The following is a 27,542-nucleotide window of genomic DNA, read 5'->3' as shown; positions in this document are numbered from 1 at the left end:
GTTCCATCTAAACAAACTATGAGAGCAAAATCCCAAACAACAGATCAGCATCATAAAACATGGAGTCATCGAGATGATAAAAGCAAACGTAAGTAATTGAGAGAGAATATAGAGGTTACCAGTGTTAAGATATGTTGAGATATATATTCCGTATCTTGCATATTACGATATTCCATATCTTGCATATATTGTGTAGATATTCTGCAGTTACTTTGTTGTATTCTGTTTCCTTATTTTGCGTCTGTAATCCTGTATAAGTTGAGTATGTAATCCTTGAGATAATTATAAGTTGAGTCTTAATCCTGTATAAGTTGAGTCTGTAATCCTTGAGATAATTATAAGTATTAATTGCAATATTCCATATAGCCCATACACCAATATGAACCCTCACATATCAACCTTATTCGTCTTAACCATAACTAGTTCAAATGACTCAAATCAAACTAGTTAAAGAGTTGTTCAATTGCTATATTCTCATAGAAGTATACATGAACACAATTGAAGCAAAATCGTTTTGATTCACTCGAATCAATTCATGAACATTATAGCCACGGTTTGCATAGAATGCATTCCTTAATATATAAATGTATTTGTTCATGTCACAACCAATTTTCGATCTTTAACCACTCAAGTATGCAAACGGGTACGCATACTTGAATAGCCGGACCAAGTTTGGTTTTCGCCAGTATGCGAACGGGTACGCATACCTCCAAATCCAGTAGAATTTTCCGCACATGAACCTTACGCTAGTATGTGTACGGGTACGCGTACTTAGTTTCCCGGACTTCTCAAACCAACAGGTACGCATACGGGTATGCATACTATGGTTCCCGTACATGGATCACATATATGCAAGAGTGCATAACATGTATATAATCCAATGTTGGTTAAGTGTTCTAAACTCTATTTCAATAATTGAAACTTTCTTAGAGGATAACAATAGCTGTTTTCACATACTATTAGCATTAAAGCAATTTTCAAATTATTGAAATAACCATAACGAAACATTCCAAGTCTACACCAAATGATTGTATCACACAAACCATGTAAGATGTTACTCGGAGATTTTCACATGATAATCTTTTGAATTTCGTCAAGAATATAAGAATTAAGTTGGTTGAAGCGAAAGCTTACCGACACATATTTCGAGAAATATGTAAGTGAGTTAAACTCAACTCGAAATCTCAAATGTGCATAATCGAAAACCATATAGTAATACGACTTATGTCCCAATATAGGAGATAGAGTAGAAATAGACTTTCCAAGTGATAGATGAGTTTTAGTCTCTACATACCTTTTGTTGATGAAGTTCCACAAGCTCTCCTTAGTAGTTCTTCGTCTTCAATTGATGAACGCCGTGAAGTCTAATGCTCAACTACACAATCTATCCTAGTCTGAGACATCACTATAAGTAGACTAGAAATCAATACTTATAATTTTGATCACTAACATTGACAAACAAGCTTGATATAACAACGCTTGCGAGTTCGACCGAGCAGTGCTCTAATAATCTCCCCCTTTATCAATTTTAGTAACCTAACTATCAATACATATGGATTACAAAATAAATAAATTTTGTAGCTTCTCATCCAATACCGTGATCTCTTTGGTTCTTCAACATTACTCGAAATATTCGTCACTTCCAAGTACTCCAATGATTCCAAATGTGTTCAACTCAGCATCATAGTTGTTGAAGATCCGTAGCTATAACAATGAGAAAACAGTTAATCTCAATCATTGTTATACAATGTCATAATATTATTACACAACATCAAAGTTCAATTGTATCACAACTTTGAAAAGAATACTATGGTGATATGTATCACTCCCCCTTACTCAATACTTCATCTCATAACGAAAGCCACTCCCCGTTACATAATGATCCATAAACCATATGTATTTTTAGTGTGAACTACACATTAATTCTCCCCATTTTTGTCAATATAAATTGGCAAAGGTACGAAAACTAGTGGGATCCTCATGAAATTTTCATATAGATACTTCATGACCAAAAGAGAACAACATATCAACTTGTTAGATGTCATCATAAAGTCGAAACTAAATGCATTCATCAAGGAGTTTATAATAACCGCTAGAATATTTCACAGCCGCATTCCCAAAAAGATTTGGCAATTAAGCACAAGTTCAATTAAGAACTCTACCCAAAAAATGTCATTCCCGAAAGAACAAAAAAAGCGACCTTACTTTCACAAGAAAAGAAGGATTTCTTTGGACATTAACAAATCACAAAAAAATATGAATTTGTATCCAAAATACTCATTTAAATTAACCACAAGAGAACCTATGATTAATTTAATCGGAAATGCTCAACATAAGAAAACTTACGGAGCCGCACAATATTTTGGATACAAATATGAATTTGTATCCAAAAAATTACGGAGCCGCACAATAGTGCGGAATAAACAAAGATTCATTCTATCGTTTATCACTATTTTCATAGAGACATATAATAGAGTTAATATTTGTATGGGACAATCAAAAGTCATCCTATCTTCCATCAATATTTGCATAATGGCACAATAGGCTTAACTTTTGACATATATGGGACAATCATAGTTCACGGCCGCAAACACACTTATCCTATAACAACTTTTGTAATATATGAAACCAATAAAGATTAATACTGCAAAATCAATCTTTTCCCTTAGTAGGTAGAATCAATCTTTTTCGCACGTATTTACATCAAGAATAGCTACCAAAGGCGTATAAAAAGATTTTATTAACAAAGAAGAACATACAAAGTCATTAAGTACCACGTACCATAGTTCACAAAAAGTTATTTTGAACATTCAAGAATCACATGGCAATGTGTACTACTGCCCATTCTTGACTTCCTTCTTTGTCATTCACCAACGACATTATTGTAAAATATATAAATGAGATTAGAAGAGTATTACTCCAAGAATCCAAGTGCCCAAGTGTTGATGGTGGTTTTTAGACAAAGGGTAAAATCGTAAAACTTACATATAGCATGACGTCACTGGTGACACCGAACACATTTGTTAGAGCATTCAATGCACTTATATAAAAAAATACCAGGGTATCTTTTTCAAAATGCTAAATTAGGGTTTCGACGCACAAAACCCTAAGTCTATGCAAGCCGCACAACTATTGTGCACCATGGCAACCATGCCAAAACCATGCCGCATGATCACTGCGCACCTGACAACCATGCCAAAGTGGCGCTTGCAAACCTAGCATGCCATGCCGTGCAAACCTAGGGGCCAAGCCGCCACACATGTCATTGGCACATGCCAAAGTGGCTCTTTCAAACCTAGCATGCCATGCCGTGCAAACCTAGGGCCAAGCCGCCGCACATGTCATTCGCACATGCCAAAGTGGTGCTTGCAAACCTAGCATGCCATGCCGTTCAAACCTAGGGCCAATCCGCCACACATGCCACTGGCACATGCCAAAGTGGCGCTTGCAAACCTAGCATGCCATGTCGTGCAAACCTAGGGCCAAGCCGCCACACATGCCTAAGTGGCGCTTGCAATGCCATGTCGTGCAAACCTAGGGCCAAGCTGCCACACATGCTATTGGCACATGCCAAAGTGGCGCTTGCAACCTAGCATGCCATGCCGTGCAAACCTAGGGCAAATCCTCCGCACATGCCAAAATGGCGCTTGAAACCTAGCATGCCATGCCGTGCAAACCTAGGGCCAAGCCGCCACACATGCCATCGGCACATCCCAAATTGGCGCTTGTAACCTAGCATGCCATGCCGTGCAAACCTAGGGACGAGCCGCGACACATGCCAAAGTGGCGCTTGCAAACCTAGCATGCCATGCCGTGCAAACCTAGGGACAAGCCGCCACACATGCCATTGGCACATGCCAAAGTGGCGCTTGCAACCTCGCATGCCATGCCGTGCAAACCTACGGCCAAGCCACCGCACATGCCATTGGCACATGCCAAAGTGGCGCTTGCAAACCTAGCGTGCCATGCCGTGAAAACCTAGTGCCAAGCCGCCACACATGCCATTGGTACATACCAAAGTGGTGCTTGCCACCTAGCATGCCATGTCGTGCAAACCTAGGGCCAAGCCGCCACACATGCCATTGGAACATGCCAAAGTGGCGCTTGCAAACCTAGCATTCCATTCCGTGCAAACCTAGGGTCAAGCCGTCACACAGGCCATTGGCACATGCCAAAGTGGCGCTTTAAACCTAGCATGCCATGCCGTGCAAACCTAGGGCCAAGCTGCTGTCCGACCTGCTGCTGTGTCAACAACCTACTGACGAAACTCAATTGCTCGGAGGAAGCCTGCCGGCACTATCTCCCGAACTCCAAACTCAAGTAAGTTTGACTGAAAAACCCTCTATACAGTCACTCACTTCTCGTCATAAACCATCGTGGGGACTCAACACGATTGCCGAACGCGATGCTGTCAAAAGGTGTTAATGGAACGCTGGGCCCTTCAAGCGCTTCGCCAAGGACCTTAAGATCTCCCTCGAAGATGACGGAAACAGGAACCGAGCGATTGCACAGCAACCAAACCCATTCCAGATAGGAGATATGGTGGTCAGGGATACCTCGTTTCAAGTCGGAAAGATGACGGTGGATATGACAGTTCGAAAGAGCCCTCCTGAAGAAAAGGAGGACGAACCATCTCTGGTGGCCGAAACCGTTTTAGGCGGCTATTGCAAGCTCATCAACACAGACAATTTGGAAGGTGTGGTGGTCCACTCATGATGGCTCTAACCCTTCAGTACCTGAAAATTCACACTACCTAACTTTCCGACATCCACTCTTTGATATTTCCTTAAGCAATTTCCCTTTTCACCGTTACTATTGTATTTCCCCGAGATAAATGCACCGCTTGCATTCTTCCAGCAGGATTAAAGAACACCACTTTCAGTCAACTAGATACTTCAATAAAGACAACACGGGAGTCAAGACAATCATTTCTGATAGAAGTCTCGGGTTCATGAGTTTTATTCAGTACGAAGCCACAAGAATTTCAGCATGAATACAAAAAGGAAGATTGCAAAAAGTCAAAACAACTAAGCAACATGGGAAAACAACAAAGGGGGAAATCTATTCGCCAGCAAAGGCTCGCATCCCTGGCGCCCCTGTTAAAGCTTCTTCATGTACTTTCCCCAGCAATCTTTCGGGCAACAAAGAGTCCACAAGGAGGATGTATTGACAGCAATAGCCTCCATATCCCACCTGGACACCGTCTCAGCAGCAGCGATGACCAATCCCTTCCCGGTTTCCACTCCAGCAGTTGATCCAATATGCGCCACCACGATTCCCCCGGCATCACCAGCAAAGTTTTCGCCGAACGTCCCGGAAACTTTCTCAGCGGCCTTTTGAGGAAGATACCTTGACTCACCCATGTCGGAATCTATAGAAGCCTGCGTTTTCGACTGTACCTCGCATGGATAGATGGAAGGAATATCCTGGATGATTTCTCTGATTTCGCAAAACAGTGACCCGATCCTGTCCAACGACTCCTCATGAGAAGAGGATCGGCCTTCGTCGATCCCACGGTATCTCTCCAAAAACATGGTGGTGCCATCATTACTAGGAGATTCCATCATGATGTTGAAAAAAAAACATGGTTTACCCTACTTGCAATCAACGGGGAAGAGGAAGACGACGCAACCTCAGCGGTATATATGTTATACAAACTCTAAATATGAGAAAGGGAGTGACGCGTTTTTACGGGTGTAACGCTTCCAAATTTTGGCATATATAAAAGAATGCCCTGATTAAAATCGTGCGTGAAGGAAGGCAATCATTCCCACAAGGAAACTTTGCTACTTCCCAAAATGCACGCTCCTCCCTTGCTAGCACCAGTCCCGCCAAGCTTCCCGCGCCAGCTTCCCTATACGCGCCAGCTTCCCAATCCTTGCCAGCTTCCCAACGTGCGCCAGCTTCCCAATCCTTGACAGCTTCCCAACACGCACCAGCTTCCCAACACGTGTCAGCTTCCCAATCCTTGTTAGCTTCCCAAAACGCGCTAGCTGCCAATCCGCGCCACACCAAGATTTCCTTGCCAACGCCATTCCACCATATGCAAGGATTTCGAATTCTAGTTACATCTCGAAAAAGGTAAGAAAAGCCTCCTCAATTTTCTCTTACGACTTACTGTTACTCGTATGTCAACATCTTATGCTTACCTCGCAACAAGGATCCTGTTCCAAGCTAAGCAGGGGACTTAATGTTGATGGTGGTTTTTAGACAAAGGGTAAAATCATAAAACTTACATATAGCATGACGTCACCGGTGACACCGAACACATTTATTAGAGCATTCAATTCACTTATATAAAAAATTACCATGGTATCTTTTTCAAAATGCTAAATTAGGGTTTCGACGCACAAAACCCTAAGTCTATGTAAGCCGCACAACCGTTGCGCACCATGGCAACCATGCCAAAACTAAGCCGCATGATCACTGCACACCTGACAACCATGCCAAAGTGGCGCTTGCAAACCTAGCATGTCATGCCATGCAAACCTAGGGCCAAGCCGCCACACATGCCATTGGCACATGCCAAAGTGGCGCTTGCACACCTAGCATGCCATGCCGTGCAAACCTAGGGCCAAGCCTCCACACATGACATTGTCACATGCCAAAGTGGCGCTTGCAAACCTAGCATGCCATGTCGTTCAAACCTAGGGCCAAGCCGCCACACATGTCATTGGCACATGCCAAAGTGGCGCTTGCAAACCTATCATGCCATGCCGTGCAAACCTAGGGCCAAACCGCCACACATGTCATTGGCACATGCCAAAGTGGCGCTTGCAAACCTAGCATGCCATGTCGTGCAAACCTAGGGCCAAGCCGCCGCACATGCCAAAGTGGCTCTTGCAACCTAGCATGCCATGTCGTGCAAACCTAGGACCAAGCCACTGCACATGCCAAAGTGGCGCTTGCAACCTAGCATGCCATGCCGTGCAAACCTAGAGACATGCCATTGGCACATGCCAAAGTGGTGCTTGCAAGCTAGCATGTCATGTCGTGTAAACCTAGGTTCAATCCGCACACATGCCATTGGCACATGCCAAAGTGGCGCTTACAAACCTAGCATGTCATGCTGTTCAAACCTAGGGCCAAGCCGTCACACACGCCATTGGCACATGTCAGGCAACACTTGCAACCTGGAATTGCCACTTGCACCCGATGTGCACCTTGCGACTAAAGCATGCCATACATGTCATTGGTACATACCACGCAACACTTGCAACCTGGAAACTTATCAAATACCAGCAACATGTTACACGTTTTCCACGAAAACACTCGAGACATCAATACATGTCACAAGCTGGGGGATGCTCTTTAGGGCTTTGGTTTGGCGGTTTATAGCCTCCGGCGTACACTACGCTCGCAATAAGAAAGTGTAATAAGGATGAAGCGGTTAAGTAAATAGGGAAATAATGGTGAAAAGCTTTTCTTTTACGGAACATCAATTCCATGCGTTAATACCACCTCCTCCCATTTACTCACCCTTTATTTCATTCCTTGATGAGACCAGAGTACGTTTCAATTCGACTTGTATAAATAGGTCTTACCTATTTCCACCATGACAAGTTTTTTGTCACGGAGAAATACAATACTCAGAAAGGCAACTTTGCTAGCTTTCTCAAAGCTTTCAACTCTTGCTAGCTTCTCAAGATTTCATCTTCTGATACAAGTCGAGTACTACTCTTCCATAACTATTCTGGTCTCAAAACTCTCTTTGCTTCCCTCCCTAAACCAGCCCTTCTCCTCCTCTTTGTGACCGAAGAAAATCCGGAACGACCATTTCTTGGTTTAGGCCGGAGTTTTACAGATTGATCTCTCGAATCTAAAGTACTCCCGTGCAGTACATTTGTTTAGGGTTTAGATTTGTTTCTCACTCACCTACCGAAATTACTAAAATCGGCAGAAACGATTTTCACTCATAAACACCAAGTCCAATATAAGTGGAACAAGTGCGACGAAAGGGAGCAAAACATACAAAAACAAGATACGGGACAAAGACCAACCTTCACTCATCCAAAGAGGAATAGAATGCAAAAATAATGAGGCCATTCCGAGTTCGGACGAAAAGGTTACGGCCAAAACAAGTTTACCAAATATCGACTTCTATAGCCCAGTATGCATACCGGTTTGCAAACGAATTTTCGTGACCGGAGCAGTATGCAAACAACTTTGCGTACTAAAATACCTGGATTTTTATTTTAAATGATGGTATGCATACCTATTTTTGTACCGTGAAGTCCAAACATCCTGAACTACTATTTTCAAACCTAAACATTTAAGAACCTTAAACACAAATCAGGTTAGGTAGAAATGAACGATAAGAAAGGTACATGGATCATTATAACACTACTACAAAAATGGCCTTTAGCCACGCCAAATATAAATTTCACTGTCATGCCTTTTTGGTTTTGGGGTGTCTATAGGGTATACTTCTACCCTATAGACACGCCATGTTCTATCGGTGTGTTAATATAACAGCTTTCAGCCACGTCAGGGCTAGTAGCCTATCCAAATATCAACCGTTTAGTCACGTTAACTTTAAAAATTTTGATGGGTGTGTTTATAGACGAGTCTATGGCCACATTAGGTAGTTGTGGCGTGTCCAAAAGGTTAGTCACGCCATTTAAGGTTTGGTTTTAAAGTTAGTTCATTAGACACGCCAGTATATGCGTGTCCATAGTGTACGATTGAAATACACGCCGGTATATGCGTTTCCATAGTGTATGATTTATAGACACGCCAATATGCGTGTCCATAGTGGGCATTTTATAGACACGCCAAATTCAAATTGTGGCCAAAAATTTCTTTTTTGGACACGCTAGTATATGTGTGTCCATATTGTGCGTTCTATAGACACGCCGGTTTGTAGCGTGGCTATAAATTTCATTTTGAAAAAATTAATAAAAAGCTTTTGCCCATATTCGAACGCGTGATCTCGAAGGAGTTAGATAACGAATAAATCCACCACGCTGCCCATCTACAACAACCAAACATTGGATTTACCAATTGATCGATTTAACATACAAACTGTGATATTTCAATTATATAACAAAATATAATGCAGAAAAGAAATAACACAGACACCAGAATTTTGTTAACGAGGAAAACCGCAAATGCAGAAAAACCCTGGGACCTAGTCCAGCTTCAGTACCACATTGTATTACGCCGCTACAGACACTAGCCTACTACCAATGAACTTCAGACTGGAATGTAGTCGAGCCCTAATCAATCTCATACTGATCAAGGTACAGTTGCCCTCCTTACGTCTGTGAATCCCAGCAGGATTCTACGCACTTGAATCCCTTAGCTGATCTCACCCACAACAAGAGTTTCTACGACCCAAAGTCGAAGACTTGATAAACAAATTTGTCTCACACAGAAAGTCTACTGGAATAGATAAATTTGTCTCCGACAGAAATACCTACAAGTTTTGTTCCGTCTTTTGATAAATCAAGGTGCACAAGAACCAATTGATAAACCAGACTTATATTCCCGGAGAATAGCCTAGTATTATTAATCCCCTCACAATAATCTTAATTGTGTGGTAGAGAAACAAGATATTGTGGAATCACAATCGATGAGACGAAGATGTTTGTAATTTGTTTTTATCATGCCTATCGGAGATCAATCTCGAGCAAATCTTAGAGAAGATAGTACTCCATACGATATAACAGGGAAAGATCATAACACGCAACTAGAAATAAAATAGTTGGGTTTGGATTCACAATCCCAATGAAGTCTTCAAGTAGTTAACCTACAGGGTTTCGTGAAAAACCTACGGTTAAAGGAGAATCGAATCTACTCGCAAATAGTATCACAAGGAAGTGTGGGGATTAGGTTTCCCAGTTGCTAGAGTTCTCAAATCAGGGTTTGGAGTCAATGTTACCTTGGTAACAAAGCATTCAATATTCACCGTTAGATGAAAACCTGATTAGATTGAAGCTAATATCATTCAACCGTTAGATAGAACTTAGATTGTTATACACAAATGAAATGTACCCTCATTTTGGTTTATGTAACCATACCTAAACATGTCCACCATGTTGTCTCAACAGTAGTTAACCGAGGTTACTTATATGAACACTCACATATCAACCTTATTCGTCTTAACCATAACTACTTCAAATGACTCAGATGAAACTAGTCAAAGAGTTGTTCAATTGCTATATTCTCATAGAAGTATACATGAACACAATTGAAGCAAAATGGGTTTGATTCGCTTGAATCAATTCATGAATATTATAGCCACGGTTTGCATAGAGTGCGTTCCTTAATATATAAATGTATTTGTTCATGTCACAACCGATTTTAGATCTTTAACCACTCAAGTATCCAAACGAGTACGCATACTTGAATAGCCGGACCAAGTTTGGTTTTCACCAGTATGCGAAAGGGTACGCATACCTCGAAACCCAGCATAAGTTTCTGCACATGAACCTTACGCTAGTATGCGTACGGGTACGCGTACTTAGGTTCCCGGACTTCTCAAACCAACAGGTACGCATACGGGTATGCATACTATGGTTCCCGGACATGGATCACATATATGCAAGAGTGCATAACATGTCTATAATCCAATGTTGGTTAAGTGTTTTAAACTCTATTTCAATCATTGAAACTTTCTTAGAGGATGACAATAGCCGTTTTCACACACTATTAGCATCAAACCAATTTTCAAATTATTGAAATAATCATAACGAAACATTCCAAGTCTACACCAAATGATTGTATCACACAAACCATGTAAGATGTTACACGGCGATTTTCACATGATCATCTTTTGACTTTCGCCAAGAATATAAGAATGAACTTGGTTGAAGCGAAAGCTTATCGACACATATTTAGAGAAATATGTAAGTGAGTTAAACTCAGCTCGAAATCTCAAATGTGCATAATCGAAAACCATATAGTAATACGACTTATGTCACAATATAAGACATAGAGTTGAAATAGACTTTCCAAGTGATAGATGAGTTTTAGTCTCCACATACCTTTTGTTGATGAAGTTCTACAAGCTCTCCTTAGTAGTTCTTCATCTTCAACTGGTGAACGCCGTGAAGTCTAATGCTCAACTACACAATCTATCCTAGTCCGAGACATCACTATAAGTAGACTAGAAATCAATACTTATAGTTTTTATCACTAACATTGACAAACAAGCTTGATATAACAACGCTTGCGAGTTCGACCGAGCAGTGCTCTAACAATCTCCCCCTTTATCAATTTTAGTGACCTAATTATCAATACATATGGATTAAAAAATAAATAAACTTTGTAGCTTCTCATCCAATTCCTTTATCTCCTTGGTTCTTCAACATTACTCGAAATTTTAGTCATTTTCAAGTACTTCAATAATTCCAAATGTTTTCAACTTAGCATCATAGTTGTTGAAGATCTGTAGCTATAACAATGAGAAAACAGTTACTCTCAATCATTGTTATACAATGTCATAATATTATTACACAACATCAAAGTTCAATTGTATCACAACTTTGAAAACAATACTACGGTGATATGTATCACTCCCCCTTAGTCAATACTTCATCTCACAATGAAAGCCACTCCCCCTTACATAATGATCCATAAACCATATGTATTTTTAGTGTGAACTACACATTAATTCTCCCCATTTTTGTCAATATAAATTGGCAACGGTACGAAAAATAATGGGATCCTCATGAAATTTTCATAGAGATACTTCATGACCAAAAGAGAACAACATATCAACTTGTTTAGACACCATCATCTAGTCGAAACTAAATGCATTCATCAAGGAGTTTATAAAGATACAAGATAGCCCCTACAATATTCCACAACCGCACTCCCCGCAAATATTTGGTAATTAAGCACAAGTTCAATTAAGAACTCTCCCCATAAAATTTCATTCCCGAAAGAACAAAAAGAGCGACCTTACTTTCACAAGAAAATAAGGATTTCTTTGGACATTCACAAATCACAAGAAATATGAATTTGTATCCAAAATACTCAATTAAATTAACCACAAGAGAACCTATGATTAATTTAATCGGAAATGCTCAACATAAGAAAACTTACAGAGCCGCACAATATATACACAAAGATGTGGATCAGGGAAGACCAATAGTGCGGAATAAACAAAGATTCATTCTATCTTTTATCGCTATTTGCATAGAGACATATAATAGACTTAATCTTTGTATGGGACAATCAAAAGTCATCCTATCTTCCATCAATATTTGCATAATGGCACAATAGGCTTAACTTTTGACATATATGGGACAATCATAGTTCACGGCCGCAAACACACATATCCTATAACAACTTTTGCAATATATGAAACCAATAAAGATTAATACTGCAAAATCAAACTTTTCCCTTAATAGGTAGAATCAATCTTTTTCTCACGGATTTACACCAAGAATACCTACCAAAGGCGTAAAAAAAGATTTTATTAACAAAGAAGACCATACAAAGTCATTAACGACCATGTACTATAGTTCACATAAGATGATTGTGAACATTGAAGAATCACATGGCAATGCGTACTATTGCCCATTCTTGACTTCCTTCTTTGTCATTCACCAACGACATTCTTGTAAAATCTATAAATGAACTTAGAAGAGTATTACTCCAAGAATCCAAGTGCCCAAGTCTAATATAAGTGGAACAAGTGCGACGAAACGGAGCAAAACACTCAAAAACAAGATAGGGACAAAGACCAACCTTAACTTATCCAAATTCAGGAATTCTCTTTACCATTTTGAAGATAATCCAAAGAGGAAGAGAATGCAAAAATAATGAGGTCGTTCCGAGTTCAGACGAAAAATATACGGCCAAAACAAGTTTACCAAATATCGATGTCTATAGGCCAGTATGCATACCGGTTTGCAAAAGAATTTTCGTGACCGGAGCAGTATGAAAACCGCTTTGCGTACTAAAATACCTGGATTTTGATTTTAAATGATGGTATGCATACTTTTTTTTGTATCGTGAAGTCCAAACATCCTGAATTACTATTTCCAAACCTAAACATTTATGAACCTTAAACACAAATCAGGTTAGGTAGAAATGAACGATAAGAAAGGTACATGGATCATTATAACACTAGTACAGAAATGGCCTTTAGCACTCCAGATATAAATTTCACTGTCACGCCTTATTGGTTTTGGCATGTCTATATGGTATACTTTTACCCTATAGACACGCCATGTTCTATGGGCGTGTTAATATAACTGCTTTCAGCCACGCCAGGGCTAGTAGAGTGTCAAAATATCAACCCTTTAGTAATGTTAACTTTAAATTTTTTGATGGGCGTGTTTATAGACCAGTCTATGGCCACAGTAGGTAGTTTTGGCGTGTACAAAAGATTAGTCACGCTATTTAAGGTGTGGTTTTAAAGTTGGTTCATTAGACACGCCAGTATATGCGTGTCCATAGTGTACGATTGATATACACGCCAATATATGCGTGTCCATCGTGTACGACTTATAGACACGCCAGTATGCGTGTCCATAGTGGGCATTTTATAGACAAGCCAAATTCAAATTGTGGCCAAAAAGTTCTTTTTTGGACACGCTAGTATATCTGTGTCCATATTATGCGTTCTATGGACACGCCGGCTCTATAGCGAGGATAAAAAGTTCGTTTTGAAAAAATTAATAAAAAGCTTTTGCCCATATTCAAACGCATGATCTCGAAGGAGTTAGGTAACGAATAAATCCACCAAGATGCCCATCTTCAACAACCAAAGGTTGGATTTACCAGTTGATCGATTCAACACACAAAATGTGATATTTCAATTATATAACAAAATATAATGCAGAAAAGAAATAACACATACACCAGAATTTTGTTAACGATGAAAACCGCAAATGTGGAAAAACCCCAGGACCTAGTCCATCTTTCAGTACCATATTGTATTACGCCGCTACAGACATTAGCCTACTACCAATGAACTTCAGACTGGAATGTAGTTGAGCCCTAATCAATCTCACACTGATCAAGGTACAGTTGCCATCCTTACGTCTGTGAACCCCAGCAGGATTCTATGCACTTGAATCCCTTAGCTGATCTCACCCACAACCAAGAGTTGCTACGACCAAAGTCGAAGACTTGATAAACAAATCTGTCTCACATAGAAAAGTCTATTGGAATAGATAAATTTGTCTCCCACAGAAATACCTACAAGTTTTGTTCCGTCTTTTGATAAATCAAGGTGCACAAGAACCCATTGATAAACCAGACTTATATTCCCGAAGAATAGCCTAGTATTATCAATCACCTCTCAATAATCTTAATCGTGTGGTAGCGAAACAAGATATTGTGGAATCACAAACGATGGGACGAAGATGTTTGTGACTTCTTTTTATCATGACTATCAAAGATCAATCTCGAGAAAATCTTAGACAAGATAGTACTCAATACGATATAACATGGAAAGATCAGAACACGCAACTACAGAGAAAATAGTTGAGTCTGGCTTCACAATCCCAATGAATTCTTCAAGTCATTAACCTACAGGGTTTCGTGAAAAACCTAAGGTTAAAGGAGAATCGACTCCAGTCGCAAATAGTATCACACAGGAGGTGTGGGGATTAGGTTTCCCAGTTGCTAGAATTCTCCTTTATATACTTTTCAAATCAGGGTTTGCAATCAATGTTACCTTGGTAACAAAGCATTCAATATTCACCGTTAGATGAAAACCTGATTAAATTGAAGCTAATATCTTTCAAACGTTAGATCGAACTTAGCTTGTTATACACAAATGAAATGTACCCTCATTTAGGTTTATGTAACCGTACCTAAACATGTACACCATGTTGGCTCAACAGTAGTTAACCGAGGTTACCTATATGAACACTCTCATATCAACCTTATTCGTCTTAAACATAACTAGTTCAAATGACTCAAATGAAACTAGTTAAAGAGTTATTCAATTGATATATTCTCATAGAAGTATACAGTAACACAATTGAAGCAAAATCGGTTTTCTTCACTCGAATCAATTCATGAACATTATAGCCACGCTTTGTATAGAATGCATTCCTTAATATATAATTGTATTTGTTCATGTCACAACCGATTTTAGTTCTTTAACCACTCAAGTATGCAAACGGGTACGCATACTTGAATAGCCGGACCAAGTTTGATTTTCGTTAGTATGCGAACGGGTACGCATACCTCCAAACCCAGCAGAATTTTCCGGACATGAACCTTACGCTAGTTTGCATACTGGTACGCGTACTTAGGTTCCCGGACTTCTCAGACCAACAGGTACGCATACGGGTATCCGTACTATGGTTCCCGGACATGGATCACATATATGCAAGCGTGCATAACATGTCTATAATCCAATTGGTTAAGTGTTCTCTATTTCAATCATTGAAACTTTCTTAGAGGATGAAAATAGCCATTTTCACACATTATTACCATCAAAGCAATTTTCAAGTTATTGAAATAATCATCACGAAATATTCCAAGTCTACACCAAATGATTGTATCACAAAAACCATGTAAGATGTTACTCGGAGATTTTCACATGACCATCTTTTGACTTTCGTCAAGAATATAAGATGAACTTTGTTGAAGCAAAAGCTTACCAACACTTATTTCGAGAAATATGTAAGTGAGTTAAACTCAGTTCGAAATCTCAAATGTGCATAATCGAAAACCATATAGTAAAACGACTTATGTCTAAATATAGGAGATAAAGTAGAATAGACTTTCCAAGTGATAGATGAGTTTTAGTCTCCACATACCTTTTGTTGATGAAGTTCCACAAGATCTCCTTAGTAGTTTTCGTCTTCAATTGATGAACGTGAAGTCTAATTCTCAACTACACAATCTATCCTAGTCCGAGACATCACTATAAGTAGACTAGAAATCAAGACTTATAGTTTTGATCACTAACATTGACAAACAAGCTTGAGATAGCAACGCTTGCGAGTTCGACCGAGCAGTGCTCTAACAATGTGCACCATGGTTGGTCGCAGGGACGGAGGGAAAGAGGGACAAGTGGGGTCGGATTTTGAAATTTCATTAAATTAGGTTTAAGTTTTTGTAATTTTAATGCCTTGTGGGGGAAAATACGTATGATAAAATAAAAGTTTTATTTAACTTGGAAAAATTGTAAACCTAATAATTGAAAATGCACAAAATACAAGCAAATTATAATTTGTAACTTGATTTTCACTTAGAAAATGATAGAAAACCAATTAAAATGCCAAAAAAAATAATCGTGCGACCTTCGCCCGCAAAACCACCGTTATGCCCGAAAATTTACTGTATGAGTTTGCCCCACATGAGTAAAAGTCTTGCTCCGTCACTGGTTGGTCGTGGGACAATTTGCAATCATACAACTCGGGCATATGGACGTTTGACTAGAAGTAATAAAGAGTATCAAAATGATCCAACTAACATTTTTTTTTGGACTCAACTGACTTGTCTAGGTATGAATCTGGTTTGCTATGTCTAGAATTGTTTTTGTATGAATCAACTCGGTCGAAACAAATACTTTATATCTAACCTTAAAATTACAAAATAATAGATCACAGAATTGGTCTTTTTATTCTAATAATATACACGTGCTCAGTGAATCAGGTATAAAATAATATGTGATTCAAATAGTTCCGAATCAGACATCCTAAAAATAAAAAAACAAACGATGTAACACCTGATTTATCTCGAGTAAGATTCAAATCATGAATAAGACTCAAACAAACATGTGTAACTTTCTAGGCAAAACAATTATTTTCTTCTGACCTTAGTGCAAAATGTAACATTTATTAACCTAAACACTCGTAAATACATCAAAGAATTGTAGACTTTATTCGTTTTGTGCTCCAATTGCATTACCACTATGTTTTGGGAAATTTTTTCTTACTATCATTATAAGTTACCTTTCATCCAATTATTTTTGGTATGAAAAAAAAAAGAATAAAAAATTATTCATCCATTATAATACTTTGATTTCATTATTAGATAAAGAGTATTACATTAACTAGTTGGAACCCTAACAAGCTAAGCTCCAACAACGCACTACTACGAGAATTGAACAGGTTGCCGTGCTAACCTACCAGCGAGCCTCATGGGTAACCTAGTCAAGGGAACCGAAGCGGGAGAGCTAACTCTACCATCCATACTAATTCCTGCAATATTACGTCATTAGAGGCTCGAACCTAGAACCTCCTGGAGCGCATGAAAACTTTGAGGAACGGGGATGACCAGCTGAGCTAGGGGGCCGTTCTTAACCATCCATTATTGTTTTCATTTTTTCTTTACCTAGGACACAATCTCAGGAGACAATATACTGATATATGTTGGTCGTGCCTGAAATACTCTTTGTTATTTTCTATTTGTCCCAACCTAATTCCATATCTGCAGAGCAGAACCTACGCTATGTGATTGTGCACCTGCATGATTTCTAGAAGAACTTTCGAATTGAAAAAAGTAAAAGAATAAATGCCAAGGCTCACAGGTGATTTGTATGTTTGGTGTGATTCATGAAATTTATTAATTTTTTTATTTATTTACTGAGGTGAATTGTATCATTTTTCTATTTACCGAGGTGGTCACTTGAAAAGCAATGTTATCCCTTATAATATGAACAAGGGATTGCTATAACCAACTCTCCCACCTTACTTCACCTGATTTCCTAGGAAATCAGGTTATCTTTATAAAAGACATAAAGAGAGGGATTCTGGGATCTGAGAGTTCTGATTTGCCGGCGTTTGAATCTCTTAGTAGATCTGAATCTTTTTCTTGCTTTGATTCGGATCAGGATGTCGTCTTCAGGAAGTAGAAATGATAGCCAATCATCATCGTCATCAGGTATGAATTTACCTATAGAAAATTCTTCATCGTTATCATCGACACAAATAGCCAACAATTCTGATATTTTAACACAGATTTTATTATGTCTACCCGTGAAATCTCTATTGATCTTCAAATCTGTATCCAAAAAATGGTTATCTCTCATTTCTGACCCATATTTTGCTAAGAATCATACTCTTCGGAATAGAAGCTTTAAAATCCCTGGGTTGTTCATAGAGAAATTAAGACGTCCTTCAGGTCCTCCTGATGATCCAGAATTTGAATTTCCATCTGTCTTCCTTAACAATGACGCTGACAGTCATAATACTACTGGTGGCGGAGGAGTTCCCCTAAAAACCCTAGATTTTGTGGAAGTTCCACCGCGAAATTGGAAAGGTCCCATTACTGAAAGTAGCCTAAGAATTAATCATTCTTGCAATGGTCTATTGTGTTGCACTAGGATGACATGTATGACTAAACCGCCTTATAACAGTATCAAGCACATTCACATCTACAATCCAACCACAAAACAATACAAAAGTCTTCCACGATCTCCCTTTAGAGATGTCGTCTCTTTCAATGGAGTTTTTAGTGTATCCTTAGCTTTTGATCCATTCAAGTCCCCAGATCACTACCAAGTTATCTGCATCTGGAGAGATTTAGATAAAATCCATGAATTTAATCTCTTCAATTTCGAAGTCTACTCCTCTAAAACAAACTCATGGAGGCTTTCTCAGGTGAGTCCTTTTGCAGCACTTGCTCTTAGTTTCTCTAGGTCTGGTGTGTTTTGGAATGGTTGTTCTCATTGGATCTCGACTGGTTATAATGAGACATCAGTGTATTTTGATATCGAACAAGACATAGTTAAACCACTGCCGTTACCAGATGTACCTAATGATGATGACGGTTGGGATTCTATGTACATTGGAGAGTGTAGAAATCATTTGTATCTCGTAGGGTTTCTTGAATCATGTCCCAAAATTTATCGCATCTTGGAGATGGAAACAGATTACAGTGGGTGGAATCCTTTATACAAGCTCGACCTGGAAAGAATTATAACTGCATATCCAGAAATGGTGTTGCTTATTAACAATAACATTGAATATCATGTGTTGGTATTGTTTGTCGGGGAAGATGAAGAGAAATCATCAAAGAAATTGGTGCTGATGATAAACGGCACTGAAGTTATATCCTATGATCTGAAAGAGATGAGCTTTAAGGAGATTTATCGCTTCGATGCTACCAATGGTTCCACTGGTCTCACCTTGTCTCGAAGTTATGGCACATGGGGTTATGTTCATCAGTACATAGAGTCACTTGCTTGTGTTTGAATATTTGAATGGGGTCCCTCTGTAGTTACACCATACTATAGCTAAACTTGGAGTTAATAATGGCATGTTCATCCCTTGTTTTATATCATGCAACCAGTTCTGAAATGAACCGGCTATATATATGTATTTCTGTTGTTTACTATCATTATTAGCTCGGATTACTGCTTTAACAAGCAGCGATCTATATCTTTTTGTTCTTAGATAAGATTTTGAAGTTACATTTGTTCCGCTCCAGCTTTAAATTTTCACCCTCGGAATAGGTTCTTTTGATTCATTGAATTTTGTTGACAATCCATGCTCTTGTACCTACAAATTGAAAGTTAACCGTTAAGTGATTCATTGATTGTAGTGTTTAACTTTGACATTTTTAAAAAGTCAATGAGAGAGATTTTAACCAAGTAAATCTTGAGGTAAGCGGGATACAAAGGGCAATGTCTCTTGTAGGACAGGGGTATGTTTTCTCACAATACTACGAAATGTATTCCCTAGACCCGGCATCTCTATTAGATGCTTTCTCAGCTGTTTTTCTTGTTATGACTAGTTCAGACCACCACTTCCAAGTTCAAAGATGTTGCTCATATCAGTATCTGAAACGCAGCATTTTATAAGTGGAGTGGAGTACTTTTGCGGTTCATTTTCAGGGAGCACTGTTACTGGTTAAGATGTGATTGTAAGGAGTCTTATAACTGGTAATGATATGATTGTACAAAGTGGTTTGGGGAGCTGCTGAAGTACAGCCAGTGCTAGCGCCAATGAATTGAGTAGGAGGTTGGACATTGAGTTTCAATCGAGCGGTGAGTGACTTCAGGTTGTTTGAATTGCTTAAAAAGTGATATGTTGTAATCGTGTATGTGTTGTAACTTTGTATGCATGGTTTTTTGCAGCTCAAACTAGCACATGTGCTGTGGTACCAAGTCACAATGATGGGGATGATGTGGATGTAACTCCTAGAATTACTGAAAGATGTGTGTTACCAGTGATTCATCCAAGTAAGCACCAAATTGTTTATATTTTTTGTTTGTGTTATTTTTTAACTGCCGCTTCAGTCACTAATTAGCTTCAATATATAATATGGCGGGGCTTGTTGTCTATTCTCAGTGTACTTTGATTATTTCATGTGATTTCATCCATGTGCTATCAATGGCCAACTTTCCAGTGGAAAGAAAATTCTTATTTGTCACTGAATATCTTTGCAATGGTAAACTTGGTTCTGTATTATGAAAATTTAAAATATTGGTGAAAATTGTTGTTCATCTTATTTTCCATTGATTATTCAATGTGGTTCGAGTTTGGAATATTTAGATGATTACTGAAGGCCTATTTTCTCAGTTTTTTGTACAAAAAAATTGATAGATTAAGTTTTGGTTTAATAAGTGTGCAGGACGGTTGACAATGCTTGTTACTGTTTTTATCTTGCGGATGCATATAACTAGAATCAACTCTTTATGCTGGGAATTGATACTCAAATCCCACAAGGATTCAAAATAGGAGAGACCAAATGAGGTGGCGTTGAAACTGCAGGAGCACTTCTAAGACTTTCTTTTAAATGTGATCGTATAGTGGTATAAGAACACAGGTGTAATTTTTAGTTGTATTGCCTTTATATCGTCAGGTATGCTTCGGGGTATCCATTCAGGTATTAGTTGATGACAGAATTATTTCGTAATGCTAATTTGCTGAGCGGTCACCATTCCGTTTTGTAGCACGTGATTGCATGTGTCGGATGCTTATATCACATTGAAGGATTTTTTTTGGTGTGTGTTACATGGTAAACCACGTGGTCGAAACTTGATTTGAGGGAGCTATTAGAGTTCAGATATTGTATACTTACATGGTGTGAGTTATGGTAACTGTTGTCACAGTTAATTTATATACAACCTTGGTTTTACTTGTGGATTGGAAGCCTCATTTGGTGTTTCTTGGTTATTCATCCTTAGGTGGTATCTTTTTGACTTTTGCTGCAAACTATACATAAACATTAGCATTTCTTTTTATCCCCTCTCCCTAAACTGCAAAATGTAGAATGTAAGGTAGTAAAGAACTAAAGATATGCATTTATTTTAGGTGAAGTGCGATAAGTGCAAAAAGCCAGAGTCTGATATAGTTAGTCATTAGGGTCGTAAGAGGGCTTAAAGTTTAATTCATATGTCTGTGTGCTGTTTTTTCAGGCTGAAACTAAACTGAACTATTTGTATCGTCATGAGTTTTTACAGCAGGTGAGTCAAGAAACAGGTAATGCATATGACAGTTACTGGAGACAGGGTTCCGCTTCTTCCCAAAATCATTGTGTCAGCCGTCTCTAAATTTCAAAAAACCTTGGACTCAAATCCAATTCCTTGTGAAAATTCCCATGGCATTCAGCAGACTGCTTACTCTCAAGAACCTACTTCACATTTTCCTGCTACACATCATGGTGCTCAGAAATATGCCTCAGTGTTGCAATCTGGTTCCTTAATGGATACACGGGAGAAAACAAACCATTGATCGCGGCAAATCCCAGAGTTCCTCAGATTCTTTATTATTTCAGATGATTACAAGGATGTCATCTGATGGTACACTTTTCACTAGATTGGGATACAGAACCACTTTCCTATTACCAGAGAGAGCATGGATGCAATGAGTACAAAGTATGTTACTTACTAAATTGACGTTGAAATCAATTTCTATTAATGACCTCAGTTCTAAGTACTTTTATAGCGTAAAACCGACAATAAAATAAGACCTATAAAGTATTTATCCGAGTCGTTATTCAATGTCATTTCTGAAAGTTTTATTCTGGCAGTTCAGGATATAACTTTAAATGGAATCATTTTACTTTGAATTATAGGGTGTAGCTCAAATAGTCTCCTCTATTCACTCTCCTAGTTGACCTACTGTACTCTAACAGGATTAATTTTCTCCCGAAGTAATTCATTGGCCATTTTTCACCTTAGAGGACAGTGTGTTTTGTGTTAGGTTGCAGAGCGCCTCAACCGCCGTTTCTTCTTTACCTAAGTACAAAAGAAGTATAAGTATACGCAGCATAAGTAGGTGGGAGCCAATATCTGAGGATAAGTTGGTTGAGAAATTGTCATCTGTTACTCATATTTCAGAGAAATCTGCTACCTGGAATCATGCTAAAAAAAGGACAAAATGGTAATATTCTTTTCTTAGGATTATGTCATCAAATACTACTTTTCTGGATTTTTATATTGTCCCAAGATTTATTTCCACTGCTTTTCGCAGTAGTATAGAACAGATTTAGGTTGAAGTTTTGTACGTCTGAGTTTAAAGACTTTTTGCAGGTTTCTAATGGAAAATGGATGAGAAATGACAGTATATGGACTATGCGAAGTTTGTTCCATAACAACAGCAAGTTCCTGGTAAAAATAATAAGAGGTCAGGGACGAAGTGGTTCTAAGGCTGCTCATAAGGATATCACACAGGCGCAGGCCGCGCAGCAGCATTAGCGAATTCTCCAGACGAGAAGCAAAAGCTTGAGGACCATTACTAAACCCACTAACTAATAGAGGACCACAAGCAGAGATTAAGCTTTTCTGATCAGAACCCGCTTCTGCTACCGTGTACCTGTATGCTAGGAAGGCCAGCATTCTGGCGCTTAGCAGAAGTTATGAGGATAGTGAAAGCAGAGCAGTGGAAGATATATTGATCCGGATTCTCTTACTGGTAAAGAAACCTGCCAGAAAATTGAGAATATTTACCTGCACCTCAGGGACGGGCCTAGCAAGGGGCTAAGTGAGGCTATAGCCCGTCCCTTAATTTGGTTAGAAAATTTTGAAGTATATATATTCATCTGATTTTTAAAGTGAAAACTACAGGGAGACCCATTCATCCTGATGTTTCTACTGTGAAACCCACGCTCCCAAAATTACAGGCGCGCACCCAAATTCTGGAAGAAAATTATTCTCAAACCCAAAATATATAAAATTCTGTTTCTGTCTTTTTTTTTTCTTCTTCTTCGTCTTTTTCTTCTCCACTATACCTAGATCTCAGAAAAAGGGAGAGATTCGATTGATTTAGAGAACAAATTCATGCCTAAATCGATTGATCTCAACAGCAGCACCAAATCGTCTTCTTCTTCTTCGAATTAACGACGAACCCTCTTACTACCGATTCTCTTCATTACAATTTCAATTCACTACTGTTATTAATGGTAGCAGCAAAAATCCCTAAATGGGTTTGTAGAACACGGTTTGTTCATCATAGATTTATGATCAAAACTTGTTTTCGATGAAGATTTTGAAATGAATTTCATATTTTTATGGAACTCTCAGCCGTGAATTGACTTGGAGTAAGCAATACTGGATGAGTTGTAAAGAAGGTTTAATTGCAGATGATGGTGTAAATACATGAAAGAAGATGATGGTGTAAATACATGATTTTGACCAAGAGCCCCCGAATAACTGAAAGATAATGGTTTGTGTGGGAGTTAATGAAACATGAAAGAAGATGATTATGTGGTTATGACTGCATAACATGTCATTCAGTCGAGAAACTGTCTGCATAACATGTTATGCATTCGTGAAAATGGATACATAACCTGTTATGCATCTACAAAATTTGTTGCATAACTTGTTATGCAGTCCAGAAAACCTGCATAACCTGTTATGCGTCCGAAAATATGGCTACATAATGCATTATGCATCGAGAAAATAGATGCATAACCTGATATGCATCCGTAAATATGGATGCATACTGCAGTATGCATCAATTTTTTATATGTACGGCTAAAATCAACCAAAAAAATGGTAATATAACTTGTTATAGATGCATAATTTTGTTATCCAAATGCATAATTTGTTATGCAGTGGAGAAAATGGTTGCATAATTCGTTATGCGTCTGCAGAATGTGTTATGCATCGTTTTTGGTGACTGCATAATGGTTAAGTATCAAGTTTTCAAAAAATTTCCCTAAAATGAGGATCACCTCCGATTTTTTCGTTAAAAACAAAAAATTGATATTCTTGTTTGTACTCGTTGCGTAACTCTTTTAAAAAGATTTCCAACGATATAAAATTTGTAAAATTCTAAGGCGCGGATTTTTAGATATGTTATGTTCAAGTTACGCTGCCAATTATACCTTGAAAAATTAGGCTGCGTAACGAGTTATGACTGAAAAGATAGTATGCATAACCAGTTATGTATTGATTCATATAATTATGGGTGTCACGGTATACAAAATTAATTGTGGACCTGAGAATGAGAATATTTGTTTTTTTGGTCAACCCCTAATTTCCCCATTTTTAAACCAGCCGATTAGCTTATTGATATTAGGGCCATTACTAAACCCACTAACTAATAAACTGAATGAAAATTTTAATTTTCTCTAGTTTGCATCCCAAGCAGATTGCTGCATATTTTGTTGCATGTATTGATTAAAACACTGGTGCATTTTCTGCAGTGGTACTGGCCAAAAATTTGGAAGTTACTAGAAGCTTAATTCATAAACAATCTGCCCTTGTATCACTCGGTAATTATTCTCATTGGTTCTCTTTTTAATCTCTCTCGTGATTTTCCATTGCAAAGCATATTAAGAAACTTCCTAGCAGCTTCTTGAATTTGTCGGGGGTTTGGTGGGTTAGGAGTGAAGAGAGTAATTGAGCCTCCAAAACAAGAGGTTTCGTTAAAGTAGTTTCGCTTTTGAATTTGTGTTGCAATACCTTTTATAGATAAAGGGGGATGTGGATGAAAAGATACATGTGCAAGCATTCCTAATCCTTTCTAAATTTTGATTTTTCTGTACAAGTTGTCAACCCATATAAACACTTATAGGATGATGGAGGTTTCCTATCAGTGATAAAGCCATCATGATCAGTGATAAAAGTCATCATGAGGGACAGCTGTATCTTAAATCTGTTTCGTTACAGTGGAAGCCAATTAATTTTCGATTGATAGGTATAACTATTTCTTTTTGTTTGGTGACACGATTTAATTGATAGTGGGAATCTTCCATTACCCTTATAAATAACCCATAACCTTGAGCAATCTCTACATTACACCTTTCTCACTCTCTCTCTCTCTCTCTCAGAAATGAAGAAACCTTACACAAACACCATGAGTTTTTCTTCAACAAGTTCTATTGTTTTATTGGTTTTAGTCGTATCATCTCATCTGTCACAATATGAAGCAAGAAGTGTAGCAGTAGTTCCTGTTGCTCCTGCTGCAACATATGAGTTTGTTTTAGCAATGCAACGGAATTCCACGGTATGTGATGGAAATCCAAGGTGTGCTTCTATAAGTTTTCCAAAACGATTTACAGTCCACGGACTGTGGATTTACCCAAAAACTATTTGCTCAACTGGTATGCTGTTCGATCCATTATTTGTAAAACCCATAGAGAAAGATTTAAATCTCATATGGACTAATGCAGAAGGAGGCACCAACGCGGGATTTTGGAGTCTGGAATGGAAAAACCACGGAAGATGCTCCTATTTCCGACAAGTTAGGACGTTTTTTCCAAAACGTTGTGGATCTTGTTCAGTGGAAAGACTTTAGCTCAATGTTGGTTCCTTTGTTGAGTGGTGCAGATCTTGACGAAGGTGTTGTATATCAGAGGTTGAGCGCGTTTCTTGGTAGAACTGTGGGTATGGTGTGCATTCCTAATCCGGGAGGAAACCAAAAATTGAAGGAGGTCAGGCTTTACTTTAAGTTTCAGGTGGGAACTGGATTTAAGGGATGGACGTTATATGATTATCCAAATACCCCTGCCTTTCCAGCTCCGAGGTGTTATCAAGTATTGAACCCACATTTATCAAGTCTCACTGGGTACATCTTCCTATGCCCCCACCTTAGTTATAATACAAATAGTAGTAAGTAAATAAAACGCACCTTTGAAAGATACATGCTGTTTTTCATTTCATCATATCATGTATGTACTGGATCAGAGATGATTCTCATCATATTATGTATGTATGTCATAACAACTATGGATTGGAATGGATACATGAATTATTTCACTATTATTGATACGAATGTCTCTGAGTTCTCTAAGTTCTTCCTTCCTGTTTTTTCTTTCTTTCCTGTTAGTATTATGGTCCGTTACATCCTCTACCTGGTGGTTTGGTACTGATGTTCTTAAGCCTTTTTTTTTTGTTGCATGATAAACTTGTGAGTTTTAATGCATAAGAAGAGTTGTATCAAAGTAACCGATAAAATAAAATAAAAAAGAGTTGGATCAAAGTTCACTGGATTTACTATGAAAATGTTCTTAAATTGTGCCTGGTTATGAATGTATAGGGTGTACTTAATTTTTGTCCTGATATAATGAGTAATTGCCTAAGAAGAGTTGAGAAAAGAAAGTTCACATGAGTTGCTATAAAATTGTTCTTTAAGGTATGAGCCCTGGTTATGAATCTTGGGTTTACTTAATCTTTGTGGATTCGTGGATTCATTCTATTGACGAATGTTTACCCGGACAACGTTGACTCCTAAGTATTCATTAGGGTATTTATCCAAAGGAGGATTCAACGTGATCTTAGTAGCATATAACATGGGGTTTCCTTGTTTTTTGTTAGCAGCCTGTGGTTCTAGGAAGTATATATGATTACAGTGTGTGGATTGGTGTTCTCATTTGATTGAAATTGTTGAATCTTTGTTTCCTGGCGGATTTCCAAACACCCCTGTCTTTCCAGCTCTAAGATGTTATCGTGGATTGTGTCAAGCCTTTAGGTGGGATAGTGGAGGGGTGATGGAACCATATTCTTGGGATAGTTGATGTGGTATGAGTAGTTCCGGGTTTTTTAAGAGTTATAACTTATAAGGATCGACAGAGAGCAGTAATGTTCTCTGTCAAGTCCTACCTCTTAACAATTAGGAAGTTATTGGTTAGAGAGGATAGATTTTCTCGTTGGTCTGTTTTCTGGGTTTGAGTGCGTAGATGATATTGTGCTCAAATGAGAGACCTGAGAATGTACCCCACGGATGATTTAATTTTGCAATACGAAATTCTAACAGTAGTATGTTGCCGAGTGGAAATTGACAATCCTAGTAACAAGCGTATTTGTTTGTCAAGTTCTGGATGCACGTCTATGGATTTGGCCATAGGGTGGCCAAGTAGTTGGATCTTAGCTTTTATTGCTTCTCTCCCTCTCTTTTCTGTATTGATAGCAAACTTTACCATTTTGTAAAAGGAAAGAGAAAAGAATTAATGCGATTGTGTCATGCACTTTGTCTTTCGCATGTAAATTGTGGTGGCAAGAGGGAAAATTGGTTGTGCTGAAGTTGAAAGGTTCTTGAATATAGGAGATATATAACGATATTATGATATATTGTTCCCCGGTCGAGTATGAATTCAAAATTGAGAACTCATGGAGTTCTATGAACTGGTTGTGACCTTCTCTAGATTGTTGCATATTGGTTTATCTTTTTTATCAGTGACAACCTGATAAGCTACTCTGTATAGTGATGAGCCATTCTATCCGTGCT

At 38.3% G+C, this 27,542-nt stretch overlaps 2 protein-coding genes and 1 long non-coding RNA gene across 3 annotated transcripts; all 3 read left to right on the top strand.

Annotated features, from left to right (window-relative positions):
• The first annotated feature begins 17,756 nt into the window (after positions 1-17,756).
• On the top strand, positions 17,757-19,118 carry LOC113311317 (F-box protein At5g07610-like). The gene has a single exon (XM_026560157.1). It carries the CDS (start codon positions 17,757-17,759, stop codon positions 19,116-19,118), a length of 1,362 nt encoding a protein of 453 aa, XP_026415942.1.
• Positions 19,119-20,350: 1,232 nt separating this feature from the next.
• LOC113308740 lies at positions 20,351-22,936 on the top strand. Its single transcript, XR_003340034.1, has 3 exons — positions 20,351-21,745; positions 22,074-22,253; positions 22,403-22,936. It is a non-coding gene; the product is annotated as an uncharacterized LOC113308740 (long non-coding RNA).
• A 2,190-nt stretch (positions 22,937-25,126) lies between these two features.
• Positions 25,127-26,084, top strand: LOC113307922. The gene is made up of 2 exons (XM_026556389.1): positions 25,127-25,322; positions 25,489-26,084. The coding sequence occupies exons 1-2, from the start codon at positions 25,149-25,151 to the stop codon at positions 25,933-25,935; spliced, it is 621 nt and encodes a 206-aa protein (XP_026412174.1). The 5' UTR covers positions 25,127-25,148; the 3' UTR covers positions 25,936-26,084.
• Positions 26,085-27,542: the final 1,458 nt, after the last annotated feature.

Source organism: Papaver somniferum, chromosome 9, assembly GCF_003573695.1.
Source record: "Papaver somniferum cultivar HN1 chromosome 9, ASM357369v1, whole genome shotgun sequence".
Taxonomy (NCBI): Eukaryota; Viridiplantae; Streptophyta; class Magnoliopsida; order Ranunculales; family Papaveraceae; genus Papaver; species Papaver somniferum.
This window is presented reverse-complemented; position numbering and strand designations above follow the sequence as displayed.